Source organism: Bombus vosnesenskii, unplaced genomic scaffold (genome assembly GCF_011952255.1).
Source record: "Bombus vosnesenskii isolate JDL3184/JDL3185 unplaced genomic scaffold, Bvos_JDL3184-5_v1.1 scf7180000013302, whole genome shotgun sequence".
Classification (NCBI taxonomy): domain Eukaryota; kingdom Metazoa; phylum Arthropoda; class Insecta; order Hymenoptera; family Apidae; genus Bombus; species Bombus vosnesenskii.
The window spans coordinates 886,530-899,486 of NW_022882951.1; the positions used below are offsets into that span (position 1 = coordinate 886,530).

Here is a 12,957-nt window from a genome sequence, read left to right on the forward strand (position 1 = left end):
ACAAAAAATCTTTAAAATATCTCAGATAGAATATTGATTATAAGTAGGTGAAATACATTTTTTAATAGTGTTCGTAAAAATACGAATCTACATAAATATCCGCAGTCTATTTATCGTGTCAGAAATGATATGGTCACCTTATTAATGATGTCTGCGTATTATTGTAGTTTTGGAGGTCTATCAATTCGCAAGAGACGCAGCGGTTGCTGAAGCATGGTTAGTCGCCCAGGAACCATACCTTATGAGTCAAGAACTTGGCGTAAGTAATGTTAAATTAATTTCTAACATAATTCTTTAACGATGTTAATAATATTTGATGAAAATTAATGATATAATAAATGTAATTGTTACAGCACACGATCGATGAAGTGGAGAATCTGATTAAGAAGCACGAAGCGTTTGAAAAATCGGCAGCTGCTCAGGAAGAAAGGTTTAGTGCCTTGCATCGACTCACTACGGTTAGTGTTTTTTCTATGAATGAGAAATATTGATTTGTACAATTTATTCAATGAAAGCATTTGTACGTGCTACAGTTTGAGTTGAAAGAAATGAAGAGGAGAGAACAAGAACGAGAGGAAGAAGAAAGACGCAAGAAGGAGGAGGCCGCAGCAGCCGAGGCAGCTCGATTAGCTAAAGCAACACCGGTAACTAGTCCAGACGAACCACCGAGCGAAAGGTACCATTAAATTTTAATAATTTTCATTATATGTTTTGCTTCGTATTTAGCTAGTAAAATGAAAAATATTTACAATTAGCCAGTAATAAAATTATATGTAGCACTGGATCTAAGATATAATAAAAAAATTATAATATAAAACGAATAAAATATTGTAATGGTAACTAGGAAATAATATTAAGGAATATACGGTATAACAGAGTATAATAATTTTTGCATAACAGAGCCGAAGCAGAAGGTGTACCAACTGGAGAACGTCCCGCCGGAGAAGACGAATCACATGGTAAGATAATAACACATGTACTGCATAATGTCTTTTTATCTAAAGACAGTTTGATAAGAGTGTCGTATACGTTGCATTGTAATGTTCACTTTTCAGTGCATTAGAGAATACGAATAGCAATAATCTATTCAAAAAACCGATTAAGATACCTAAGAAAGATAACATTTTCTTTAGATGCTTTAAAACGATATTATCAGTAAATATCTCAATCTAATGTCTTGCAAAAACAACGATAATGCGGGATTGATGATCGTTGAGCGCTCGATTCTACTATAAAGAATGAATAGAAACGTTTTTTTTCTCTTCTTTTTTTTTTATTGTTGTACTAATACAATATGTATCGTCCGATTTTGCTTTCCACGTATTTTGTACACTTAACTCTCAGGCGACTGGTTTTACAAACTGGTTTGTTTGGATAAGCATGAAATTGCTAACAGCACGTTTATTTTTGCCTTTTTCTCTTTCCAACCTATTATCGCCATTGTGACTCCGTTCCAAATGGAAATCCAATGAATCCCAATTATCGATTCTATCCTATAACGCACCTTAAAATGCGGCACGGAATGCACAAATCGCAGTGGCACATCGCAAGGCTTCTACACGTACACCACAACCTCAAGACAAGCCCAAGGAAGGTGAGTGTCCTGATGAAACAAATATCGTCATCTTTTCGCTAGAAATTTTGTCTTTATTTCCAAATGATTATTTCAAACAGATTGTTTTTTTTACCTTTTATGTGACTATATATATATATATATATATACATGTGTATCTATTATATGATCAACGTCATATAACGTATTGTGTTTGTATCATTTTGATGACCATTTAATGCATTACACATCTGCTAATTTATTTATCGTATTTTCTATTTCATTTCTTTGCACAATTCATTTTTACATCACTCGATTTCTTTCATTGTGGCTAACGAAAAGTGCAAAGAATTAAAAATCTTTTTCAGAATATAGGGAAATCATTGTATGTTATGATACAGTATATCTTTTACTAATTTTATTATCGTTTCTTAATGACAACACTCTATTAAATACCAGTGCCTTTTTTTTATAGAAGACGATCTAGTTTTTCGAGAATGTCGTGCAATTATATGTTGCTGAATGTTTGTTCAACAGTAGTAACTACGTATCTGTAGTTGGTCTATAAACGAGGCTCTGATATTTGATGATTGAATTGCACTTTATATATAGATCCCGCTATATCGATCCTTTAAGCTGGTGATGGAGCATAAAATCAAATCATCTGGCAGCGTTTTACAGCAGATTTTCTTTAATTTCTTTCCACGGAGATATTTGCCCGAATTGTGCAATTATATTTTGTAAGAAATAATGTAAACCTTTTACTCTTTGGCAGAAGCATAAAAACTAGCTTCTGAAATTGTAATTTGATCTTTACACAATTCAGGTCATTCTCATAAATTTCACATGTTCTGTCTTTCAGCATATTCGTAGGCAAATTACTACTGTTTCTCGCTATAATCGCAGCTACGAACCTTTACTTGCTTTTATTAACTATTTTTAGCAGGTGATGGAGTTATTCTACCTGAGACACACGAGTATTTAAAAAAAAAATGATTAATAATATTTCAACCGACATTACGAATATTTTTCAATTAAAATTGAATTTTGCATGAATTATACAGACATATTCAATATTTATTATATCGATTATATACATTCCTATCATACACGAGTTAATATAATAATTTTTCAAATAAAAGTGGTGGGTACAAATTACGTAAATTAAGTTCTTTCTCTCGATTAATAGTATACAACAAAATTTAATCTTTATTTGAAAGGTAAGCACACACAGTGACTTATATGAAAGTTAGTATTCAAATATAACTTGAACTTTGAAGTATGTTTGTATGTGTATCTAACATCTTTCCTATGCAATAGCAGATGCTTTTAGAGCAGCTTGTCTGTTTATTGTTGATCCATCGTAATCTAAAATCCTTATTTCATCTTTGTTTCATTCCACAGTGCTTAACAATCATTCATTATATCTCTCGGAGTGTTCTTTGCTTATTTTAACAAGTAATTTGAAAAATGTATTGTTTAGTTGGTCGTGTTAGATGTTTTGCTTTCATAGAGTGATGCCTTCACTCTCAGTATAATACGATTCCAAAGTATAGCATGTTATAATCGGTGTGATGGTATATAGTGCATGCTCAGAAACCTGCACGTCTATCCATGCGAGGAGAAGAAACACCACCTGCCACCACCCCCTTGAAACCTTCGCAAGGTCTGTCTAGTCCAACAAGTAAGTCCATTTTAAGGATCAATGTCTTCTTTATTTGTCATTCACAAAAAACTTATAAAATACATCATACTAAAAATTATAATCCAAAGATCAATAGGTCGCCTAATAATACTCGAAGAATTCTTTTCCAGAATTTCATCGCATTAAAATAATTAATTCCAATATAAAAAAAGAAGTACAAAACATAGAGAATCTCCCTCTGAATAAGATTAAACTTGGAAAAGCTCTGCTTCTTCAGTGGCGTTCGTGAAGATACGAATTTGCATATACATTGGCGATCTAACGATTACGTGCTGAAATAGTTTAGCTCGTCGCTTGTATCGTTTAATTTCTCTCTTGGACCCGCAGGACAGACGCCTCCAAATTCGTCGATGAATTCACACGCCTCCAAGATCCTCAGAGTCTCGTCGACAGAACGAGACATGGAAATCTCATTGATCGCGATATGTCGAATCAATTGGTTTCTATCGATGACGAACAGTCCCTTAAGGCATATTCCTTCTTTTTCATCCAGTACTCCGTACATTCTCGATATATTCTGATTCTTATCGGATAAAAAGGGTATTTTCATTTCGCCCAGACCACCTTGCTTCCGGGGTGTAATGATCCATGCTAGATGTGCGTACGGAGAATCCGTAGAAATGGCAATTAGCTCGCAGCCTGTTTGTCATTTCCAGAGAAATTGAATATTTGAATTCCTTGGTATTATATAATAATTGTACGAAGTAGAGAGAGATGCAAAAGATAACGAACAAAGTAACATATTCAATTTATGAATGTATAATTATATATATGTCGGAGATGAAAGAACATCGGGATTTCCCGTGCGGAATGTTAGGAAAAACCCCGATACTCTAGTCCAGACTTTTACTATAGCTGCATTTAAGTAATAAAAATAAGAAATAGTTTTAATGTTCTAATCTGACTTTATGACGATAGATTCGGGCTCGATGTAACATAGCGGGTCACTGGACGTAGCCACGGTCACGGGAGGGACGTGTACCCGACAGAGGTATGAAATGATCATATGGCTCTCCTTGAAAACAAAGATTGACCCGAGAAGTGAGGACAGGAGTATATAAGGGCAGTTTCTTTTGGATTACGAGTGAGTTAGTTTGTTAGTCAGTCGTTGGACGAATTGCTGATTGAGAAGTTACCCGAATCGAGTATTACGTTGATACTTGTCCTCCTGTGGACCGTGGATTCGTCATCGAACCTGAATTCGTTGTCACCATCATCTCGACCATCCTATCGCCATTACTCATAGCCTCTTGTAGTGCCCCCATTTGTACCGATAAATATTAGCTACATCCGCGACGGTAAAGTAAGTAAAGGTTCATCGAACGCCCCAAAATGCCATCTTGACTCCGACATATATATATATATATATATATATATATATATTTGTATCTTGAATTTCGAAATTAAAAGAGGAAAGTAAAGGAAAGAAAATAAGGGATGAGTAGCGTATACCTAATTTATTGAATTCTTCGATACGATCATTGAATTGTATGATTTCCGTAGGGCAGATAAAAGTGAAATCGTAGGGATAAAAGAGCAATATCAGATATTTTCCCTTGTAATCTTTCAGGCATATTTCTTTCATTTTTAAGTCAATTATCGCGATGCCTGACCAGGCTGGTGCTGTAGTGGACAGCGCTGGTACCACGTGTACTTTTGGTTCATGCGGCTTTTGCGGTTGTTCGCCGCAACACAAGTCGCTCTGTTCTATTTTGCCTCTAAGAAACGGGTCGAAAGTCGTCATCATGCTACGTTATAGTGAAATTAATAGCCGTATAAAATCGATATTTCTTTCTATATGAACGCGAATATTGGCTAATATCGTTTCCATGAGCGAAAACAAAAGTTGGCAGATTTTCTCTATAAAAATGTCAATGTCACGGTAAACAAATTTCGAAAGTTTCTTCCCTCCTTCTGAAAAACACGATGTTCCACAACAAAATCTAATCCTCACGGTATTTTTACTCTTCTTTATCGTCGTCAACAACCGCATACGTTGGGTTGATGCGACGTTAAAACTTATTAAAAGACAACGTTGCGAAGAGGAAACGAGCCATTTGTACAGTATATTTCTTTTTTCACATTCACAATTTGCCCAACTTTGACATTTGGTAGAATTTTTTATCTGTTTGATTATCACGTGGGTGGCTACCCCCAATGGGGTACCATCTTCGTGTTTGTTAAGATATATCCTTTGTGAGATCTGCTGGGTGTTTCCTTTTTAGTCTTCTTTCTATGGCTTTTGTACAGTATATGAACTGTCGTTATTGATTTAGGATTTTCAAGGAATACGTTAAAGCCTGTTCTGAGCGCTAGATTTCCGTAGCAATAACATCTTTATACAATAACTTTGTAATATACGGAAGATATAGGGAAATAGAAAGATTGTAGAATTTTAGAGTTATGTCTTTCATAGTAGATTATTAATTACAAATTAATATTACGAGGGAAAAATATGATAAGGTTTCATGAAACAGATACGTTAGCCAATCAATCACGAATATTATCATATCTTTCCCGCGTCGACTTTGATTAATTTCTCTGATTAAAAATCATCATCATCATCTTTTTTTACTTCAGTAGTAATAACACCTACCTGTTTAATAAATTGTCCAGCAGTTAGCAAATCTGGCAAAGTAGAGAAACGGTGAAGTTAAAAGATTGAAAGGATCGCTGTAACAAACAATTTAAATAAACCAACAAAAATCAATTAGAGATCAAATAGCTTTTTCGAACGTGTTATAAATTCACAATCGAGCAACATTCTAATAATATCGCGATCATTTTGCAGTAAATACGATTTAAACATTGGAACCTCGTTCTTGTTATCGTAAACTCGTCGATCGTGCTTTGCCTAATTATAGTAATAAAAAAAAAAATCATGTTTGATAAAAGATTCGATGGAACAAATTTTCGAAAGCGGATCATATTTTTGCCAGAATTTGTATCTTGGCGGATAAAGTGAGTCTCGCATGAGCATGCGTTGCATGTGCAGCAAAACGATGCGAATTTAACAAACGTTCCTGTCCCTTACCTTCCTTCGACCACAATTCTAAAATAAAACTAGGCTGTCGATGTGACTCGATGTAAGTAGTTAATAACGTGGCGTGTGTTACGTGTGTCGTGTTAAAAGCTCCGAAAGGTGGAAGCGGTTCCGAGTCTGGTACTTTAAGACGTAAGGAACGTAGTCGCAGCAAGTCGCCGTTCAGGAGTTTCCGCTGGAGAAAGTCCGCCAAGTCGCCGAGTTTAGATCGAAGTGGCGTGAGTGACGATGAGCGCAGCATTTCCGGTAAGCAATTCTATTCAAACATCGTGCACACTGGAGTTTTTCTGCTACCGTTATGCCTACCCACCATTTTAATTACGATAATAGCTCGTTAATATCTCTTTAAGTTCGCTTGACAGTGATATGAATTTAATAAACGTTCGGTCACAGCAAAGTAAACTTAATGGAATTAACACTAGTTGATAATCGATCGAAATATATTAATAAATTAATTAACATTTTATTTAGGTAGTGATACGAGCCTCTGGAAGATGAACTTTCATATCGTCGAACAACTATTAAACATTTTGCTATTCCAGCTTCATTGATGATAGCAGGAAGCGTTTCCTTAATTTCCTGAATTGTGTACGTGTGTCTGGAATACGTGTACGAGGGATGTTGAATGAAACATTAGGAATCTGGGCTATGGAAACGTTAATAATGTATGCATCCTTCTAATCATACGTGATCAGAATCAAGTTTACGATTGGTGCTGTACGGTGAATGCGTGTACATGTTTGGGTATCTCGATTGCATTCCGGCATTGTTTTATAACGTCTATCTGATTAACTGTTCAGGTCTTCCTACTTGAAATGGATTCCACCCAATGAATGTATAATTGTGTTTGCAGTTGTGTTACACGTTCGAAAGGAAACTGGATGTTGTAACGTAGATTACGTTCTTTTCTCTTTAACTCTTCGCATACTATTCGCCAAGTAGTATAGTTATTTTTATCTTCTGTCGTTTGTCAGTTTGACTTTAAATTAAATCCGATTTTACAGAACAACGAAGTCCCACCGATGATGAATTCGAGGGCGTGTTGCAACGAAAGCACGAATGGGAGAGCACAACGAAGAAGGCGTCTAATCGGTCCTGGCACAAAGTGTACATGGTCGTTCGTGGACAGAGCTTGTTTGTATATACCGACCAAAAGTCATACAAGGCAGCGCCTGATCAACCGTACAAGGGAGAGTCTCCTCTGGACCTTAGAGGAGCGACTATTACTGTGGCGAGCGATTACACTAAGAAGAAACATGTCTTCCGAGTAAAGTGAGTTCTGCTTGTAGTCCCAATATGACAGAGAGTGGGAAGAGGAGCAATATTTGATTGCTGTTTGGCTTCACGCTAAGAATTTATATCAACGATTAAGGAGATTTTACAAAAACTTTTGCCACAGGGTCTGCAACTTTATGATTTAATTAGACATAATTGCCAATATATTCATAGAAATTACATAATATGATGAATACATATTTTGCTTGAAAAAGTTGATAATCCTGCTCTCTTCTTCCTGTGATCATAAACGTACAATTTAATATAAATACGATAGAGAAGTATCGATTAAAATTTCATATCTTTTAGGTCACAAAGCGGATCAGACTTCCTATTCCAGGCTAAAGACGATGCTGAAATGAACGACTGGGTTACCGTGTTGAACCAAGCAGCACAGGGTACATCAGGTGCGGGTACGTCTAGGGCGCACACTCTACCCGCGCCTACACAAGCCGAGACCAAGCGGCGTAGTTTCTTCACTCTCAAGAAAAAGTGAGTCTCTCGTTAGAAGTATCTGAAAAAAAAATTCGGCAGAAAGGCGACCGGATGACCGCGTGGGAAGATACGTAACGCCAACATATCACGTAAAGTAAAAAAAAAAAAAAGAGATAGAAAGAGATTGATGGAATTCGATAGGAAACGAAATATCATTAGCTAAACGCTTCGTTGTTCAAATCTATTATTTTCGTTTCTTTAATCGTCGTTTCTTCTTAAATCGATTAAAAATTTTATAAAAACTTCTCGTTATTCATGTCATCTTCCGTGTCATCTGTTCTTCATGCTGATGATTGTCAAATCACTTTCTTTTACCTTTACGAGTCCATTACGAGTGCTGTGTCAATTTTTAACGCGAATCATTGTTAGTAAGCATCGTTAATTGCTCGTATTGGAGCATATTTACAGGGTGTGTATGTTTAACTATGGACTTTTTAATGTTTTTTCCTTTCTCTTGCATTAATCATTCAGTAATCTTCGTTTTTCGCTAGCTTCTCGTCATCTGTGCATTTCTGAGAGCTAAGTAAAACTCCGGTTAAAAGTTCCAGTTAAAAAGCGTGTTCCAAAATGTAGGTATTTTACAAATATTTTGCTTCGTTTTCAAAATATCATTGATCATCGTTATACGAGTGGCAAGGTGATCACCTCGGACCGATGAATTATTCACGATTGTTCTAAAGATTCGAGGTTTTCCCGTGTCATTACCATCTCACGGTATACGTTTAACGCTGGCAGACATTTTTCCATTTCATTCGATCACATTTTGCATTTATCATATTTTAGAAAAGCCAAAAAGTAGAAAGTGTGAAACCAATGAACTGTAAGAAAACAGTACACAATTGGAACAACATTTAGAGAGATTGCGGTGAGTCGCATAAATAATCATTAGATCATTTTTACCGTCGTACTACTGCACGATTTTCATTGATCATCGTTTACCAATTTTCTTTTCTCTATCCTTCTGTTACACCTTTTTTTTCTTTTTCTTTGGTTACATTTAATTAGCATATCTAAAAAAGTACAAGAGGAATGTTCTTCCAATTGTGAATGCGGAATGATATATATTATAATCGAAGTTCTCTACAAAAAGGAGAACCTGTACGTGCGGTGCTTAACTGTGTTTCATATGCGCGACCGTAAAAAGTTCCTTAGATAACGTTCAAGTCGCTAATTACAGTCATAACTCGTTATCCGTTATACATATATACTGTGCTCCATAATTATAAAACTACCCAAAGTTTTCAATTTTTGTACGGTATGTCCGCTAAAAATGGGGACTAACTATAGAACCAGCGTAGCAGAATATTTTACTATAAAGAATTGAAATTAAGGTAAAATAAAATGAAACTGTAACAATAATTTCTACAAGTTCTTCTTTTATAATTTTTATAACTTCTGTTTGCTTTTATATGCTTCTAATTAGATTTGGCATTGTACCTATATAAAAATTGAGAATCTTAGGCTGGTCTTATAGTTATGAGATGCAGTATATATTCTTTCGAATGATAGCATTTATTAATTTTGAGAAAGATACGACAGCAATTTGAAGTGAAGTAAAAATTTGACATAAAAAGGGAGTGTTAATTTTTACTTTACTTTTTGCAAACACTATTGATTCTGTGAAAAATTCTACTCTCTATCTATAGAATTTAGCGAAGCTATGCATAATTGAGTGCTAAAAAGATTTGCCAAGTTACATGTTCCGGCATTAGTAAATTCTGAAGTTATTCTATTTGAAGGTTCTAGAATTTTATAATTATATAAATTATATAATTTAGCAAAGTCGATAAATGTCATTTGGATATAAACGTGTATGGATTATAGAAGACCAAATGAGAAACTAGAACGCAAATTAAAAAATGAAAAATATCGTATTTCAGCAAAGGATAGTTTTAATTTCACAAAGTGTAACGTGAGCGGATCAACGAATTGCGATGGATGATTATCATCCCTAAGCGAGCAGCTGTACTTTAGCGACAAAACATTTCCAGACATGAAAACCGAATATATGAAATGTACGAGTCAAATTTTGTCTCATTCGGGAAAAAACAAGAGGAAGAGAATATGAAACACAATCATTTTAATCATGTCACCAAACAAAGCTCAGTTCACAGGCGCTTTTTATCAGCATTTTTCATTGCTTTTTCATGAAACATTTCTTTCGTTCGCTCTAGTATAATGTATTGTTATTATTATATATATGCGTAGACACACATGATTTATTGTATATCATTGTTGGATTATATTGCTGCCATCCTTTTGTCATTGCTTCGTTATGTCATCATACATATTATATCATTTGTTCACGCTTCTTTGCTGGTCGGAAAAAAAAGAAAATACTTTCAGAGAAATCATCTTGGTTATCAGTAAGATATGACACTGTTGCCTTCTACTGTTGGAGGTAAATTTTGGCTGTACACGCGACTTACATAAACGCGTGCAGCTCCTAAATGATAGAGCTGATTCGTGCATATGTACTTTAATTGCCCAGATTTGTGTGTAGTATCCGTACTTGCTCATGTCAAACCTTGACAGATAGTGTTATAGCACTCATTTAGCAGCATTAAAAGATATTTTGAGACGTAGTATTATTATTCCCATATATACAGGGTGACCTGTTTCAACCTGTCCATTTTACTATTTAAAAATTATGTGTATTAGGCTAAATATTGAAATCAAATGCAGTTATATTTCAAAGCAGATTTGAAGACTAAACATTCAAAAAAGTGGAAAGGTAAAAAACAGGCTGCGCTATATTTCCTTATGGATACTTGATACGCATTCTTGCTCAATATCGTGCGTATTAAATTTTAAAGAGGCTAGAGCGGTACGATTTTTAATTTTGTATACTTTAGTTTACCATCGAAAAAATATGTTAATAATAATATTCTAAATGTTATTTAAAGAATATCTTTTTAGATGAAGTTCGCTAGTTTAAAAGGAAACTTAAATCTTGATATATATATTTTTTCTTTTTCATTTCAATTTATAGAAATCTTAAAAAGTTGTTTAAGAATTTGTTTTTATTGACAATTTTATGAACTATAGAAAGAGAGATAAGACTAATTTAGCTCTACGCCTCGTGGATAAGAAATTACCATTGTTTTCCAAAGAAACACTACGCACACATGCCTTCTACGTAATACGCGTTAACATTTTTTAATTTAATGTTTGCTTTGTTTGCCAATTTTCAGCTAAACTGGAGCAGTGAAGTTCGGTATAAGCCGCTCAGCACAACACACACAGTTTAAAAGAAATGTTTCGTCGCTCTACGTGGTTAACAAATAAATAAAAAGGCAGCGCTGATTGTAAGAATTAGGAGACATACACGCGGACATGGTGTTTGGAAAAAAAAAAACGAGAAAGAAACAAAATCGAAGGAAGACTCGACTTATTATAAGATCCGTGTCGATTTTACGAAAAATGCCTACCATCTTCGATAACTATTCATCACGAAGAAAAAAAAAAGAAACTAATAGAAAATATTTAAGCAGCTGTCTGTATGTATTTAAAACATTTCACGCGCGTGTAGGCCATTTGAAGTCTTTAATTGCGTTTTTTTTAGTTTCTTCAAGGAATTTTCGGACACTTTGCAATATATCGCTAGTTGAGAAAGTGACACACAAACACATACAAACATTCGATGTCCCACGTTAGCGTGATCGAGTTTACTTGAACATGGATATTAATTGTCAAAATTGATTGCCCATCTTTCTCGCATACTCGCATAGTGAACTACTGAGTACAAGTTTTAGATTTTGTAATTTAATACGTGGGCGTATCTTGCGTTTTGATATTATTTTACAATGTAGCCAAGGCGATCCTTCGTTTGTCTGTAATATTTAGTTGATACCATAGTTGATATCAGTTACTGCAAAAGTTCTGCATATTATAAGTCAGATAAGAATTCGATTATAAAATTAATTCAGACTGTTCTGGATAAGCCAGTAGATCACATTTTCAAGCAATGACACGTAACGAATCGAATAACAGCAGTGAAACGTAGCTCGATAAGTGATCTATTTTTTACAGTATGTATTTGCTAATATTGCTTCGAACAATTTTCTATGTTTCTACGAGTCGCGTAAATGCCATTTTTGAACAGACGTTCGCTGTTGAAGAGGAACTCGAGAAGCAATGCCTTATGAGATATAACTCTCGTTTAATTGAAAAGTATCTTCTAGCCCTTTTTATACTACATAGATAAAAATTTGTAGCAGCTTAGAGTGCTATAATGTTTCTATTTTAGAAGAAACTCTTATTAGAGCTTGTGCAGTAACTTGATACGCGTTGTTGCTCTCGTCTTAAGAAGGAAAGAAACGTTGTTCTTTAATTCACGATATCTGCCCTGTTTTATCAATTTAAGCAGCTCAATCGATGCACGTGTTCATTTGTAAGGTCTGTACACCGGTATATACACTTTCTCTCGCCCAGCACCTCTTTTTTTTTAATTTCGCGTTTCTCCGCAAACGATTCGTTTGCGTTTCGATGACTGCCATATATATATTTAAGCGGCACACTAACTTGGGACATAATACATATATAAATATATAAATAAATATATAAATATTATATATAAATATAAATATAAATTAGCTTTTAAAAAATTGTTAAATATATGCTACGCCCTAAGGGAATACGCATTGGAGGATTATAAAAAAAAAAAGAAATGGAACACACATTGTTTAATAATTTTAAGAGTTTCCTCTTATATACGATCCCAAAATATCACGATTCGACGAAATTAAGAATAGAACGAAGAGATAATATTTAATTGTTCTTTATACATGTTTCTGCGTGTGAGATGCAGTTTTTATCAAGCGAGCTTTTATCAACGAGAAGAATCGGGAATGGTATCGATTCCATTTGAAGCGTCTCGCTTGATAT

At 34.6% G+C, this 12,957-nt stretch overlaps 2 protein-coding genes across 9 annotated transcripts in view; one reads left to right on the forward strand and one right to left on the reverse strand.

The window, feature by feature from the left end:
* LOC117234064 (spectrin beta chain) overlaps positions 1 to 12,745 on the forward strand; it is a 39,476-nt gene extending 26,731 nt beyond the window's left edge. For 2 of the 8 annotated variants that reach the window (XM_033494916.1, XM_033494917.1), the window contains exons 4-13: positions 168 to 259; positions 354 to 458; positions 534 to 676; positions 901 to 959; positions 1,538 to 1,594; positions 3,138 to 3,236; positions 6,391 to 6,546; positions 7,305 to 7,572; positions 7,885 to 8,067; positions 11,265 to 12,745. In XM_033494916.1, the coding sequence (XP_033350807.1) occupies positions 168 to 259; positions 354 to 458; positions 534 to 676; positions 901 to 959; positions 1,538 to 1,594; positions 3,138 to 3,236; positions 6,391 to 6,546; positions 7,305 to 7,572; positions 7,885 to 8,067; positions 11,265 to 11,268 (1,166 nt within the window). In that variant the 3' untranslated portion in view covers positions 11,269 to 12,745. The remainder of the gene's footprint in view (positions 1 to 167; positions 260 to 353; positions 459 to 533; positions 677 to 900; positions 960 to 1,537; positions 1,595 to 3,137; positions 3,237 to 6,390; positions 6,547 to 7,304; positions 7,573 to 7,884; positions 8,068 to 11,264) is intronic. The other 6 variants (XM_033494920.1, XM_033494919.1, XM_033494918.1 and 3 more) reach the window with 6 other exon arrangements.
* Positions 3,523 to 5,051, reverse strand: LOC117234065 (peroxiredoxin-2-like). The gene is made up of 2 exons (XM_033494924.1): positions 4,710 to 5,051; positions 3,523 to 3,896 (listed from the first exon to the last, which is right to left on the reverse strand). Exons 1-2 carry the CDS (start codon positions 5,002 to 5,004, stop codon positions 3,523 to 3,525), a joined length of 669 nt encoding a protein of 222 aa, XP_033350815.1. The 5' UTR covers positions 5,005 to 5,051.
* Positions 12,746 to 12,957: the final 212 nt, after the last annotated feature.

Coding starts and splice junctions, on each gene's coding strand:
- LOC117234065 (XM_033494924.1), bottom strand. CDS start 5,004: ATGATGACGACTTTCGACCCGTTTCTTAGAGGCAAAATAGAACAGAGC. Junction 3,897..4,709: donor CGAAGAATTCAATAAATTAG/GTATACGCTACT, acceptor AATGACAAACAG/GCTGCGAGCTAATTGCCATT.